At 48.1% G+C, this 11020-nt stretch overlaps 1 protein-coding gene across 2 annotated transcripts in view; it reads right to left on the bottom strand.

The window, feature by feature from the left end:
- Window positions 1-229: 229 nt before the first annotated feature.
- TMEM259 (transmembrane protein 259) overlaps window positions 230-11020 on the bottom strand; it is a 29618-nt gene continuing 18827 nt past the window's right edge. For both annotated transcript variants that reach the window (XM_044998583.1, XM_044998584.1), the window contains exons 5-11: window positions 9578-9700; window positions 9173-9273; window positions 7167-7224; window positions 6353-6436; window positions 5542-5674; window positions 4991-5090; window positions 230-3922 (exon numbers count right to left, since the gene is read on the bottom strand). In XM_044998583.1, the coding sequence (XP_044854518.1) occupies window positions 3062-3922; window positions 4991-5090; window positions 5542-5674; window positions 6353-6436; window positions 7167-7224; window positions 9173-9273; window positions 9578-9700 (1460 nt within the window). In that variant the 3' untranslated portion in view covers window positions 230-3061. The remainder of the gene's footprint in view (window positions 3923-4990; window positions 5091-5541; window positions 5675-6352; window positions 6437-7166; window positions 7225-9172; window positions 9274-9577; window positions 9701-11020) is intronic.

Here is an 11020-nt window from a genome sequence, read left to right as displayed (position 1 = left end):
TCCCTGCTCCACCACAGCCTCCTTGGGCAAGTCACTTACTGGGTGTCTCAGCTCCCGCTCTGTAACAAAGACAGACTAACCGTGCCCTACCTCCAGGGCGGGGAGGTGCTCAGATCCTATGACAGGCTTACACCTAGGCACTGAGTGGATGTGATACTGCCCGGCCTGAAGACCAGGTCCAGCCTGCCCAGGACCCCAGCACGACCGTTAGCAAAGCAGCACCACTGACGCCGTTAGAGATAATATTTATTATATATACAAACACATTTTGTACATTAATTAAATAGAATGAACTCTAGCCTTCATTCAGCAAATGATTTGGTTCATTTCCCTCCCCCCCCCACAAATCCTACAGCTGTTTCTGCTGCCTTGTGCTCTGACCGTTACAACCTGCCTAGAAGCAGCATCAGATAATTGAGTGGGGAGATGTTGGCTGGACCCCATCTCGCTCCTGAGGAGGTTGGGTGTAGTGAGAGGGGTCCACCAACATATCAGGCCCTGGCCAGTGCTCTCCATCTCCAGCAGCAGCAGCATGTACTCCCTAAAAAGGGGTTTCTGGGGAGGAAAGGCAGAGAAACAGAAAGCGAAGATACTGTCGGAAACCCCTCTGCGCTGGGCAGCCACTGACATGGCAAAGCCTTCGATCACACGCCAATTCCCCACCCAACAGCGCCTTCCCCATGTGCTAAGCAGTGGAAATGCCAGAGGGCCTCATTCCTGGGACTGATCAGACAGGAAGAAAACACCAGCTGCACTTACCCTCCCAGATGAGAGCTGCTTAGCTCATGTAGACAAGAATGGAGCCCAAGGACAATTCCACAGCTTGGTCTCTGTCCCCCTGGAGACATGCCTCCCAGCGCCCCTCTAATCAAGGGGGGCTAAGCCCCACCCTCCCCCATGGCACTTCCCTTTTCCACCACATATGCTACCTTTTCCTGAGTTTATCTCCCCTCTCAGAGCCTTGCTGGGGGAACCGGACATCACCTACCACAAACCCTTCTCCAAAGGAAGCAGCTCCCAGGATGGGCATACCAGTGCAGGCCGAGTGAACTAGAAAACTCTGCTGCCGATACCAGGCTGGTTTCTAATGCAGCCTCTCTAACCTGGGTACCAGATATCACCCACTACAACTAGTTAGTAAAAAGGTATAGAGCCGGATAGCCCTTAGGCAAACGACAGTCTACCAGGGTGAGACACTAATCTCACAGCTAGCTTTGCCTCTCCTCTCAGCAGGACAGTGCTCCAGGCGTCCTTTTTGCCAGGGAGGAGAGGGAGGGTTTATCTAAATTTCTTCTTGGCTTCAGTGTTCGGGTCCTTTGCTTTTCTCCTGAACCATCACGAGTAACCGTTTTCTACCTGCAGTCTCCCCTTCTGGTGCTGTGCCAAGGGGATTTCTCGACTCATGGAAGGGCCCAATCTTAGGATGTGAAGGTGTCCCATGCATGGGACAAGGCACTGAAGAGACAAGCTAAGCCACCAAAGAGTGGAGCTGGGTGGTGACCAGGCTACACACATGCGTCCCTGAAGGCTCTTCCATGAATTATGGAAGCTATAGTTCAGTTTCTAACTCATGTTTTCAGGCCACAGCCCCTGGCTCGAGCTTACCCAGTCTGTGTGCTATGCGTTTAAGGTGCTGGATTCAGAGAGCCCCTGCCGGAGGCCATGTGGCAGCCAGAAGAGCTGCTCTCCTTTCGGGGGTGCAGTGGGAATGGAAAAGGGAGGATAGCCATGGGGATCCGTCCCAGAATCAGCCTAGATGGTGCCAAGCACACCCCTGCCACCTGCTGGGGAAGCAGTATGAACCTATCCCCTCAGACAGTGCGGACTGGCTCTCAGAGATCTGTTAGCACAGGAAAACAGCCTCATGTTTCACCTCTCCCAGGATAGGGTGGCCACTGGTAAGAGGTCAGGGGGAGAGTGCAGCAGAAAGATGCTTAACTACAGCTAATCAAAGCCCTATTTCCCAGCTTCTCTACTGCAATATCACCTGGAAAAAGGGCACAGGGCTTAAGATGCACTTTCCCTAGCGGAAGGCCAAGCTTGCTGATGCCCTCTGAGGATCTCCAAAGGAGACCTGAACACCCCCACCACACACATATTCTGTTAAACTGCAGTTCTAAAAGACAGGAACGCCAGGAAACTGCCACCCGTATCTTCTCCCTCCATTAATACAGACTTGTGTCTCACCCTTTAAAACCTCTGCATCTTCCTAAAAATAGATAGAGCTATATATAGAATTTGTCTTTGCAATAGCCAACTTTACTCCTTTGCTAAGTAGCCAAAAAACCCCTATACAGTCAAGCCCACATGGCTGGTGAGGAACAAGAGCTGAGAACAGGGAGATTCAGCTGCAGAGAAATCAGCTAGACGCTACCTAACTGTCAGAGTGAAGATGTCAAGCAGCATCCACCGAAGCTCCCCTGATGAAAGGAAATGACTCTTAGCTCCAGCAAGTGGTTTCTGACAGCCCCTGAAGTTCATTTCCATTTCAGTTGATGAGCTTTCCCGCCTGTCTTTCCAGCAATACACCACATTAGATGCAACTCAAAGATTTTTTTTTTTTTTTTGGTTAAAACAAAAAAAAATTGTTTAGTACAATTCGGGTCACACTTGCAAAGGCAAGTAGGGCTAACGACTCAGTCCCCAGCAGCTGATCCAGTCGGTACACCTGGAAGCCCTTCCTTGTAAGAGCAACGCAGGAGGGGTGGGAGAGGAAGAAGGGGGAACCACAGAAGTGTGACACTGACTAGCCCAAATGCAGCAACCCTGCAGCCCTGTTGTCTGCCAATGGCTTAAGAAAAACGTGGGGCCCAGCAGCTTGCATGCGGTGAAGAACCTCTCTCTGCAGGTCTAGTTGCAGAGGGATGCTGGGTATTAATGGCTCCCGGCTAGTCTGTCCTTTTACACACGTACACATCTACTGTCCAGGGGAGAAACGTACTGCCTCTTTCCCGCGCTCCAGCTGCTCTGCCTCCACTAAAAGGAATTATGGGGAAGGCATGGGGAGAAATAAGAAATCTAGATTCCTTCTGGACTGCCAGAGATCAAGGAGAGAACAAGCTCAGGACAGGCTCTTGGACTCTGGTTCCGAGTGAGCTTCGGAGCAGGCTGTACCGTCCACTGCTGTTGGGCAGGGGGCGGTCTCCCCATGGTCCCCAAAAGCACTATCCAAATGCTTGACCACATCAGTATCTTGCGTGAGGGGCTGAGGGGTCTCTGCCAGGTTACTGTTTGCAACACAGTCCTTTCCACTAGGTTCTGCTTGGCTCAGTGACTCCCCTGCAGCCTCAGTCTGCTCAGGAAAGGAAGGACTGGGGACAGACACACCATCCTCCTGTGCTGGGACAAGGGGGGCAGCTGGTGTGTCTTCTGCACCAGGGGGCGCATCTGTTGCAGGAACCACTGCTGTTGAAGAGACCTCAATAGTAATGGAGCCCATAGCAGTCTCCACGTGGTTGCTACTGACTCGAATTCGGGCTACCAAGCTTGAAGCAGCAGCGACAGCAGCATCCTGTGGGCTCCCATTGGCCATGGCTTCATGCACCACGTTTGGCTCCAAGAGGGTAGTGCTCAGGTCAGACAGAAACGAGGCTTCTGTAATGATGGCGGCAGTTTCAGCTACCCAGTTCAGATCACTCCCTACAGAAGAGGCTGTAGCAGCTGCAATGGCAACAGCACTGGGATCCTCGCTGGGAGCCAGAGAACTGGGGCTGCTGCTTTCTGCGGCGGGACCAGCTGCCGGATGGGGCCGCCTGCCACCCATGTCGGTGGGGGCGGCTGTAGTGTTGTTGTTAAGGTTGTCCTGCAGCGTTGTTTGGGTCCCTTGACCCACCTGCTGGTTCTGCAGCAGCATCTCTTGGATTCTGATCTGCTGGAGGATGGCCGGCAGCTCGTAGTGATGGAAGAAATAGATCATGGAGTGCTAGGGGACACAAAGGGAAAGGAGTTACTTGTTGGCCAAGATCTGCCAAAGAGGTTTTTGCTGCAGCCCTGTAGAAAGCCTGTGGCTTGGTTCCCTTAACGGTTGTAATCACAAGAGCAGGGGAGTGGCTAGGCTGCTCGGCTCATACTGGAACCAGAAACGTTCAGGATTTAGAGTCAAACCTAGACATTTTGGGAAGGATTTTCCGCCTTCCACTGTGGTACCTAGAGGCCTCTCCAGCAGCTTAGTGGGGCCACAAAAGCCCTGCAACCAACCAGGGGACCACAGAATCCAAGCCTCTTAAGGAGGGATGGGGAGGAAGGCAGCAGCCAGGAATATCTGGAGTTTCTATGGACAGCTGGTCCGAGGTGTCAGGTCATCAGCCAGAGACACTCAAGTCCTCTAGCCACAGAGCAGGGACATCAGGCAGCAGCAGCGCAAGCATCCTCTATACCATTCAACCATCACCAGCATGGGGAGTTCTGCATACACCCATTCAGTCCCTGGCCCCCGAGTCACAACCCTCACAGAGAGATCATTTAGGAAGGTGCCTTATGGTTATCTGGACAGCTATCCAGTGGGAATTTGACCGAGACCCTCTACCCTGCCCAAAACTCACTTGCCATTAACCCTCAATCATTTTATGGGTCCCATTTTAAGTCACTAATGGCCACAGATGGATTTGAACCCATGACCTAGAAGTCCAAGGCCCTGTATCTTAAGGGATTTGGCAGTTTCATCCACCCTTTACCCTCATGTTCCCAGAGAGTGCACGGATCTCTTGGTTAAGTGAGGATTTCTGTTCAAACCCAATTTTGTAACAGCTTTTATAGAGTCTACATTGTGGCGTCAGTGACTCAGGGGTAATTTACTGTAGTCTGTGTCCATCCATGCACAGCCATTCAAGTGGCCTGATCAGTTTCTGACTTGATATTTTAAGCCTTAGATTTCTATCCAGCTCCCTCATAAGGTTAATGAAGTGACCACGGGGAGAATTAGCTCTAAGACATAGATCTCATATAATCTGCTCTTCTACCTAATGAGCAGCAAAAGGAGGCCACTGCTTACCTGGATGAAAAGCCATGAGGTGACCAGAGCCAGACTGCTGTACTGCCCATTAAATCGATAGTGGTATGCATAGAAGGCAAAGTGGTACAAGTAGAAGAACCTGGAAAGAGAAGGGACAATAAGGAACAGGACATAACCACAGAGAGAACCCACCCACCCCAGTCTGGAGAGGGGATTTCCCATTGAGCTGTTGTGAGACCTTGACTAATGGGTATTCTTGACTTTCTCAGCAGACATCGGTGTTCATCTAAATACAGAGCAGGACCGACAAGTGGGCAAATGTTTGAATCAGTTTTAAAAGGGAGACTTCCTAATAGTTATACAGGAAAGAGCCAACTTGCCTCCTGAATATGGGCTTCAGACGCAGGAACATTGGGGGCCAAGAAGGGAAAATAGTGGCTATCCAAAATGGAAGCCAATCCAGCACCACTGGATGAAAATTTTAAAGAAGCCTCGCATCGCAGAATAAAGTGGCATGCGATATGGGTCTGAAGCACATGGCTAGGTGATGGAAGTGCACATGCTAGAAGGAGAATGGGCAACTCTCTTACCTGAGCCAATGCCTCTTACTAGTATTGGTGTGGCAACAGATGGCATCATACTGGTCCGCCAGCCACACAATGAGGATGATATAAAACGCAGTGGTGGTGTCATTGAAGAACTCTGACATAATGGCCTCCATGCCTGCCGGACAAAAAAACACTGACATGTCAACTAGCTGTGGGGCCTGGTCAATGGGTAATCCCAGCTCGCCATTCTCCAGAACCAAGGGTGCACCTGGGGTAAACACTATCTAGCAACTGGTGCTATGATGCATTTGCTGGATTGCAAAGCAAATGCAACCAGGCACAATGGAGCTGGTTTCTAACAGGGGATGAGGTAAAGCACAAAGATTTCCTTGCTGACTGGAATCTTCACCTATAGCATTAGCCACAGCACAGGATTTATTGTTTTTCAATGAAGTTTTGGGGGTGTAGGATATAGGTCAGGAAAGCGAGAGACGGAGAAGTAGATCAGAGCTATACATAATGTACACACACACACACACACACACACACACACACGCGATTACCGCCACCCCCAATGCACAGCTCTCAGAATCACTAATCCTGACCAGCCCTAACCCAAGTGTGGGTATATTTCTACTGGAGACTAGGACAAAAACACCTGACAACAAGGTCACACCAAGTTCCATGACATATTACATCTCTGCAGGGAGTGAGAACATTAAACCCTCAGTGACGCAAGGTACAAGGGAGGGATTGTGTGTTCAACGCACCTCGAAGCAACTTGCTACACTAAGTTTGTTTCTGACCTGCTCAGTGTTCTCTCTTTATGTAAGGAGTAAATCCACGTTCTTACCTACTAGAGCCAAAATGACAGTGAGTAAGGGAGCAGCAGGGAATGCAATGGTCATGTTCATCTCCAGCATCTGTAAGAGGTCCACTGCAAGAAGGAAAGCAAACCACGTACGGCTCTCAACAGCGCATGGAGCAGAGTAACGCGCCACAAACCATCTTTAGAACTAGATGCAGGAGTGCATGCAGGAGGCAGCACGGCTACGAACTGCCTACAGCTCACAGAACACATAGGCCCACACTGGAGCAGGCAACTGGTCTGACAAATCCTGCCCTGGCAATGACCTATACCCACTGCTTCAGCGGAAGCTGAAATCCCCCAGAAGGCACCAGGGATGCACCTTTGGGACAGTGGTTTTTTGACCCCTGAGGCATTAGGCCATGTCCTGAAACATGGGATTTGCATTCAGCCAACCTCAGATAAGAGGGGAAGTGGTCACAAAGGGCAACTTAAAGAGCATATTTGTCTGGAGAATTTAGGCTAAATTCAGATCTGATGTAAGCAGGAAGAGAAGGAGTCTAGAAATCAATGGAGCTGCGTTCACACTAGGACAGAATCTGTCCCTTGGTCACTAAGCAGAGTACTCCAGGTGGCAAAAATCCTGCCATGTCAGCTTCTGCTTTGAGTAACCTTTGGAAAATGTTACCGTGTTTTCCCAACTCGAGGATGACAGATGGGATAAACAATCTACTGTCTCAAGTAGGCTCAACTCCACACTAAGCTCTTTTCTTGCCCTCCAAAGGGGGTGGGTGTTCACTAGGGCACGGCATTATCCCAAAAGAAACAGTTTGTAGGAGTGAGATTCAGAAGCACTTACCAATGAAGACAAAGATCTGATGATGAGAGTAGCGCAACAGCATTGAGACTGACAGAGTCTGAAAAGGCAAAACAGATCAGGGTTAGAACTGGACTGCCCTGGGAAGTTTGTTTTCCCATAGAGGGTTGTAATATGATAGAGTTTGTGCCGATGCGCCATCGTGGGATGCACTGAGACAGATATTACAGACACATGCAAAATCTTTGAGTCTAGTGTACCAAGTTTTTAATGTTATCTGTATCTCTGTGAGCCAGCAATTATATTCTGGCTCCACGGGGGAGGGTTGCCAAACCTTCTCCAAGAACGATCATCAGTGCGGGGCCATTACAGCAAACCCTGGGACAGGTCCAACTCTGAAGAGAAACCACCTCCTGGGGATTTTTGCATATACAGGTTCAGACTGGGTTCCAGAGGCCCAGGAGACACAGAAAGGCTTCTAGTATAAAGGCTCAGCTGAACTGACTCAGAATTTCTCAGTTTGATCCAATAACTGACAAGTCATGCATCCAACAAAGTGGGTATTCACCCTCGAAAGCTCATGCTCCAATACATCTGCTAGTCTATAAGGTGCCACAGAACTCTTTGCCGCTTTTACAGATCCAGACTAACATGGCTACCCCTCTGATACTTGACAAGAGATTGTAACCAAGAGGGCACAGCCCTGATGGAAGGATCCGAAGGACTGGAAAACATGCCAGGGTTTGGAAACACTTAGTAAACCTAGCATGTGTGTAGCACGTTTTATTGATTTATGCTACGATCTTACTTGCTGGGATACGAACACTGAAGGGCAGAAGGAATTGAAGACTAAATCTTCAGTCTGGAGGAAGAGAGTTGCAGTACTTTGCTCACAGAGAGGTGACGGCTAGAGGTTTGAGATGAAAGGGGTGCCCTTGAGCAGACCGCAGAGGGGTCAGAGGTGCACAGTTAACCTGCAAACTGTGACATGTACTTGTGAGGTTCTTTGGCCTGGGCGATGCAGGAGGTCAGATTAGGCCGGGGGTAGGCAACCTATGGCACACATGCCGAAGGCGGCACGTGAGCTGATTTTCAGTGGCACTCACACTGCCTGGCCACCGGTCCGGGCGGCTCTGCATTTTAATTTAATTTTAAATAAAGCTTCTTAAACATTTTTAAAACCTTATTTACTTTACATACAACAATAGTTTAGTTCTATATTATAGACTTATAGAAAGAGACCTTCTAAAAACATTAAAATGTATGACTGGCACGCGAAACCTTAAATTAGAGTGAATAAATGAAGACTCGGCACACCACTTCTGAAAGGTTGCCGACCCCTGGATTAGATGATCATAACAGACCCTTCTGACCTTAGAATCTATGTTAACTAAGAATCTGATGGCTTGTGGGGATTTTTCTTAGCACCGTAACAAAGCCCAAGATTGTACTGCACATTTCACTCTTAGTTTTAAGTAGCACTTCTTTGGCACGTTACAAACGGTAATTAAACCACGTGCTGTCCCTGTGAAAGAGGCAAGTAGTTTGGCTGTAGGAGGAGTCTAGTTCTGACAAGTTAAGTGACGCCCAAAAATCAAAGCAAAAATCTGTAACAGAGTTGAGACCAGAACCCAAAGTTCCAGCTCTGTCCCAGTCCTGTGCACCTCCAACCAGGCCACACACTGTCTCTGAGAAAGATCACAGAAGACTGATTTATCTTCATGCGAGAGATATTTAAACACCTCCTCTCACCAGCCATTAGATTATTGTTTTACATGGTCTTGCATCAAAGGAAGGAGGATCACTGCCCTAACTCTATGCATAGTGGTTTGGCATCTATGATATCTCAGCCACCTTTGCTTATTGGTTTCATCTGGGTCAATTCTGCATTTGCAAAAGATTTTAAGTCTGTTGAGTAAAAGTAGCAGTGGCCTCTTGTGTTAATTCAGATGTAAGGCACATACGAAAGTTACCAAAATCAAGTCTTAAATAGCACCTGGCAAGCCCTAGTCCAGAAATCCAGGCAGCACTGAAACAGTTTTACTTACAAATATGACCATGATAACAAAGGCTGCTAGGTACGAAGTCCTAGCCATCCACATGCTGACAAAGCGATAGTGCTCCCCAGACACCACGTTGCGGAGGAAACCTGGAAGAAAGAGAGGAGCCTGGTCTGATTAAACAATAAATGATAGGCTGAGCTTCCCGTATTGGTGCATCCTTCATTCTTATTCAGCATAGGGCAGGAGAAAAATCTTCCTTGTGGCCATTATCCTCTCTCTTCTCACACTTATTTCATTTTACTTGCCTGGTGACCATCTCCCCATGGAGCCGGGTAACCGTTCTCGGTACTAGGGCATAGTTAACAGGCAGGGCACACCATTCATGCACCCACAGACTCCATGCACCTCCTCTAAATATTCCACCACAACATTGTTTCCTGGTGCCTTTACCTTTGTTCTCTTCGTTTTCAGCTAAAGCTTTCACGCTGGACATTAGAATGTCATCGTAACCCAGGAACTCGTCCAGCAGCAGGCGACTAAATCGGTCTCCAAAGCACTGGTCCCTGGTGGGATCTGCATGAAAGGTAAAGAAGATTCACTCTGTTCAACCAGAGGTGAAACCACGGAGCAGGAAACTCTACCTGTTACTATTTACCTCAAGACCCATCAGATGCTCTGTGGTGCTATGTGAGCAAACAGAATTCGATTTCCAGGTTTAGACTCTTCCTCCTTAAGCCAGCGGAAGTGGCACACTTGCCCCAGCTAAGCATGGCGCTCCCTTTTCTGAGCCTTTTAGCAGGACAGTAGGCATAGTACTGTAGAAACATTGGCTTTTGCAGTGGGATGAGAACAGCCAATATGAACAGAAGTTCTTCACATGGCAGAAACAATCAGGAAGTGTAAGGACAGGGAGATGGATGGTTACAGTGAGATTCAGAATTAAAGCAAAAGGATTTTAAAATGTTGAATCAAAGTGACTCAGCATCTCCGGGTAATTCCAGGCACTGATGGAAAAGTTTCCGCATTCCACCACAGAGGTGGCTGCCATGATTAGGTCAATATAGTGACATGAAAGTGCTACATACATTCAAATGAGTTTTATATACACATGTAATAGCTCACAGTGTGGCTGGGATCCATCTAGATGAAAGGTGGAATATAAATGCAAGCCATTTTTAGTAAGGCAGGTAAGGGTGCTTATGTAGGAATTTGAAAGATCAGACCAAATAAAAACACCACCTACCTTTAACAGAGAGCCCTGTAATCACTGTTTAATACAACAGAACACACCACTGCTTGCACTACTTATGTCTAATCAATCTAATCTGATTGCTGCACATATTTTGGCATTGATTAATTAAGATTTTTGGCACTAGAAGATATAAGACTATACTTATTCCTTGGAAACTTGTTAATTAAGAGAATATCAGTGGAATAGAACCCTGTCACAGGATAATGGTCCCTGTGGCTATGCAGGATGCAGAGATGATTAGAGATAAACACCAATGGTAAGGAGACATGCTCAACATTGGCTCCGATAGGGATAATCGCTACTGACAATAGGTGTCAATGTTGTGCATCACAAGTGTTAAGTCTCTGAGGGCTGCAGGCTATTTTGTTTCTAGCCTCTAAAGTTTAAAGCAAAGGAGGAAAAGCAACAAAATAATACGAATTGGGCAGCGTTTAGGTTTGGTCTCTTGAGATTCCTTCCTGGGAGGGACAACTGCTCTAGAAAATAACACTAGCCTCAGATATTGAAACCGATTGCTTAGATTCAGACTCCGTAACGGATGCCTGGGCATTGTATTGGAAAGACACTGCCTGTAAAGACTGTCCTCTGAACGAGGGCCTCCTCCACTGTTATAAAAGGTTTCTGTGCGATTGAAGCAAAGG

This window comes from Mauremys mutica, chromosome 24 (assembly GCF_020497125.1).
Source record: "Mauremys mutica isolate MM-2020 ecotype Southern chromosome 24, ASM2049712v1, whole genome shotgun sequence".
NCBI lineage: Eukaryota > Metazoa > Chordata > Testudines > Geoemydidae > Mauremys > Mauremys mutica.
This window is presented reverse-complemented; position numbering and strand designations above follow the sequence as displayed.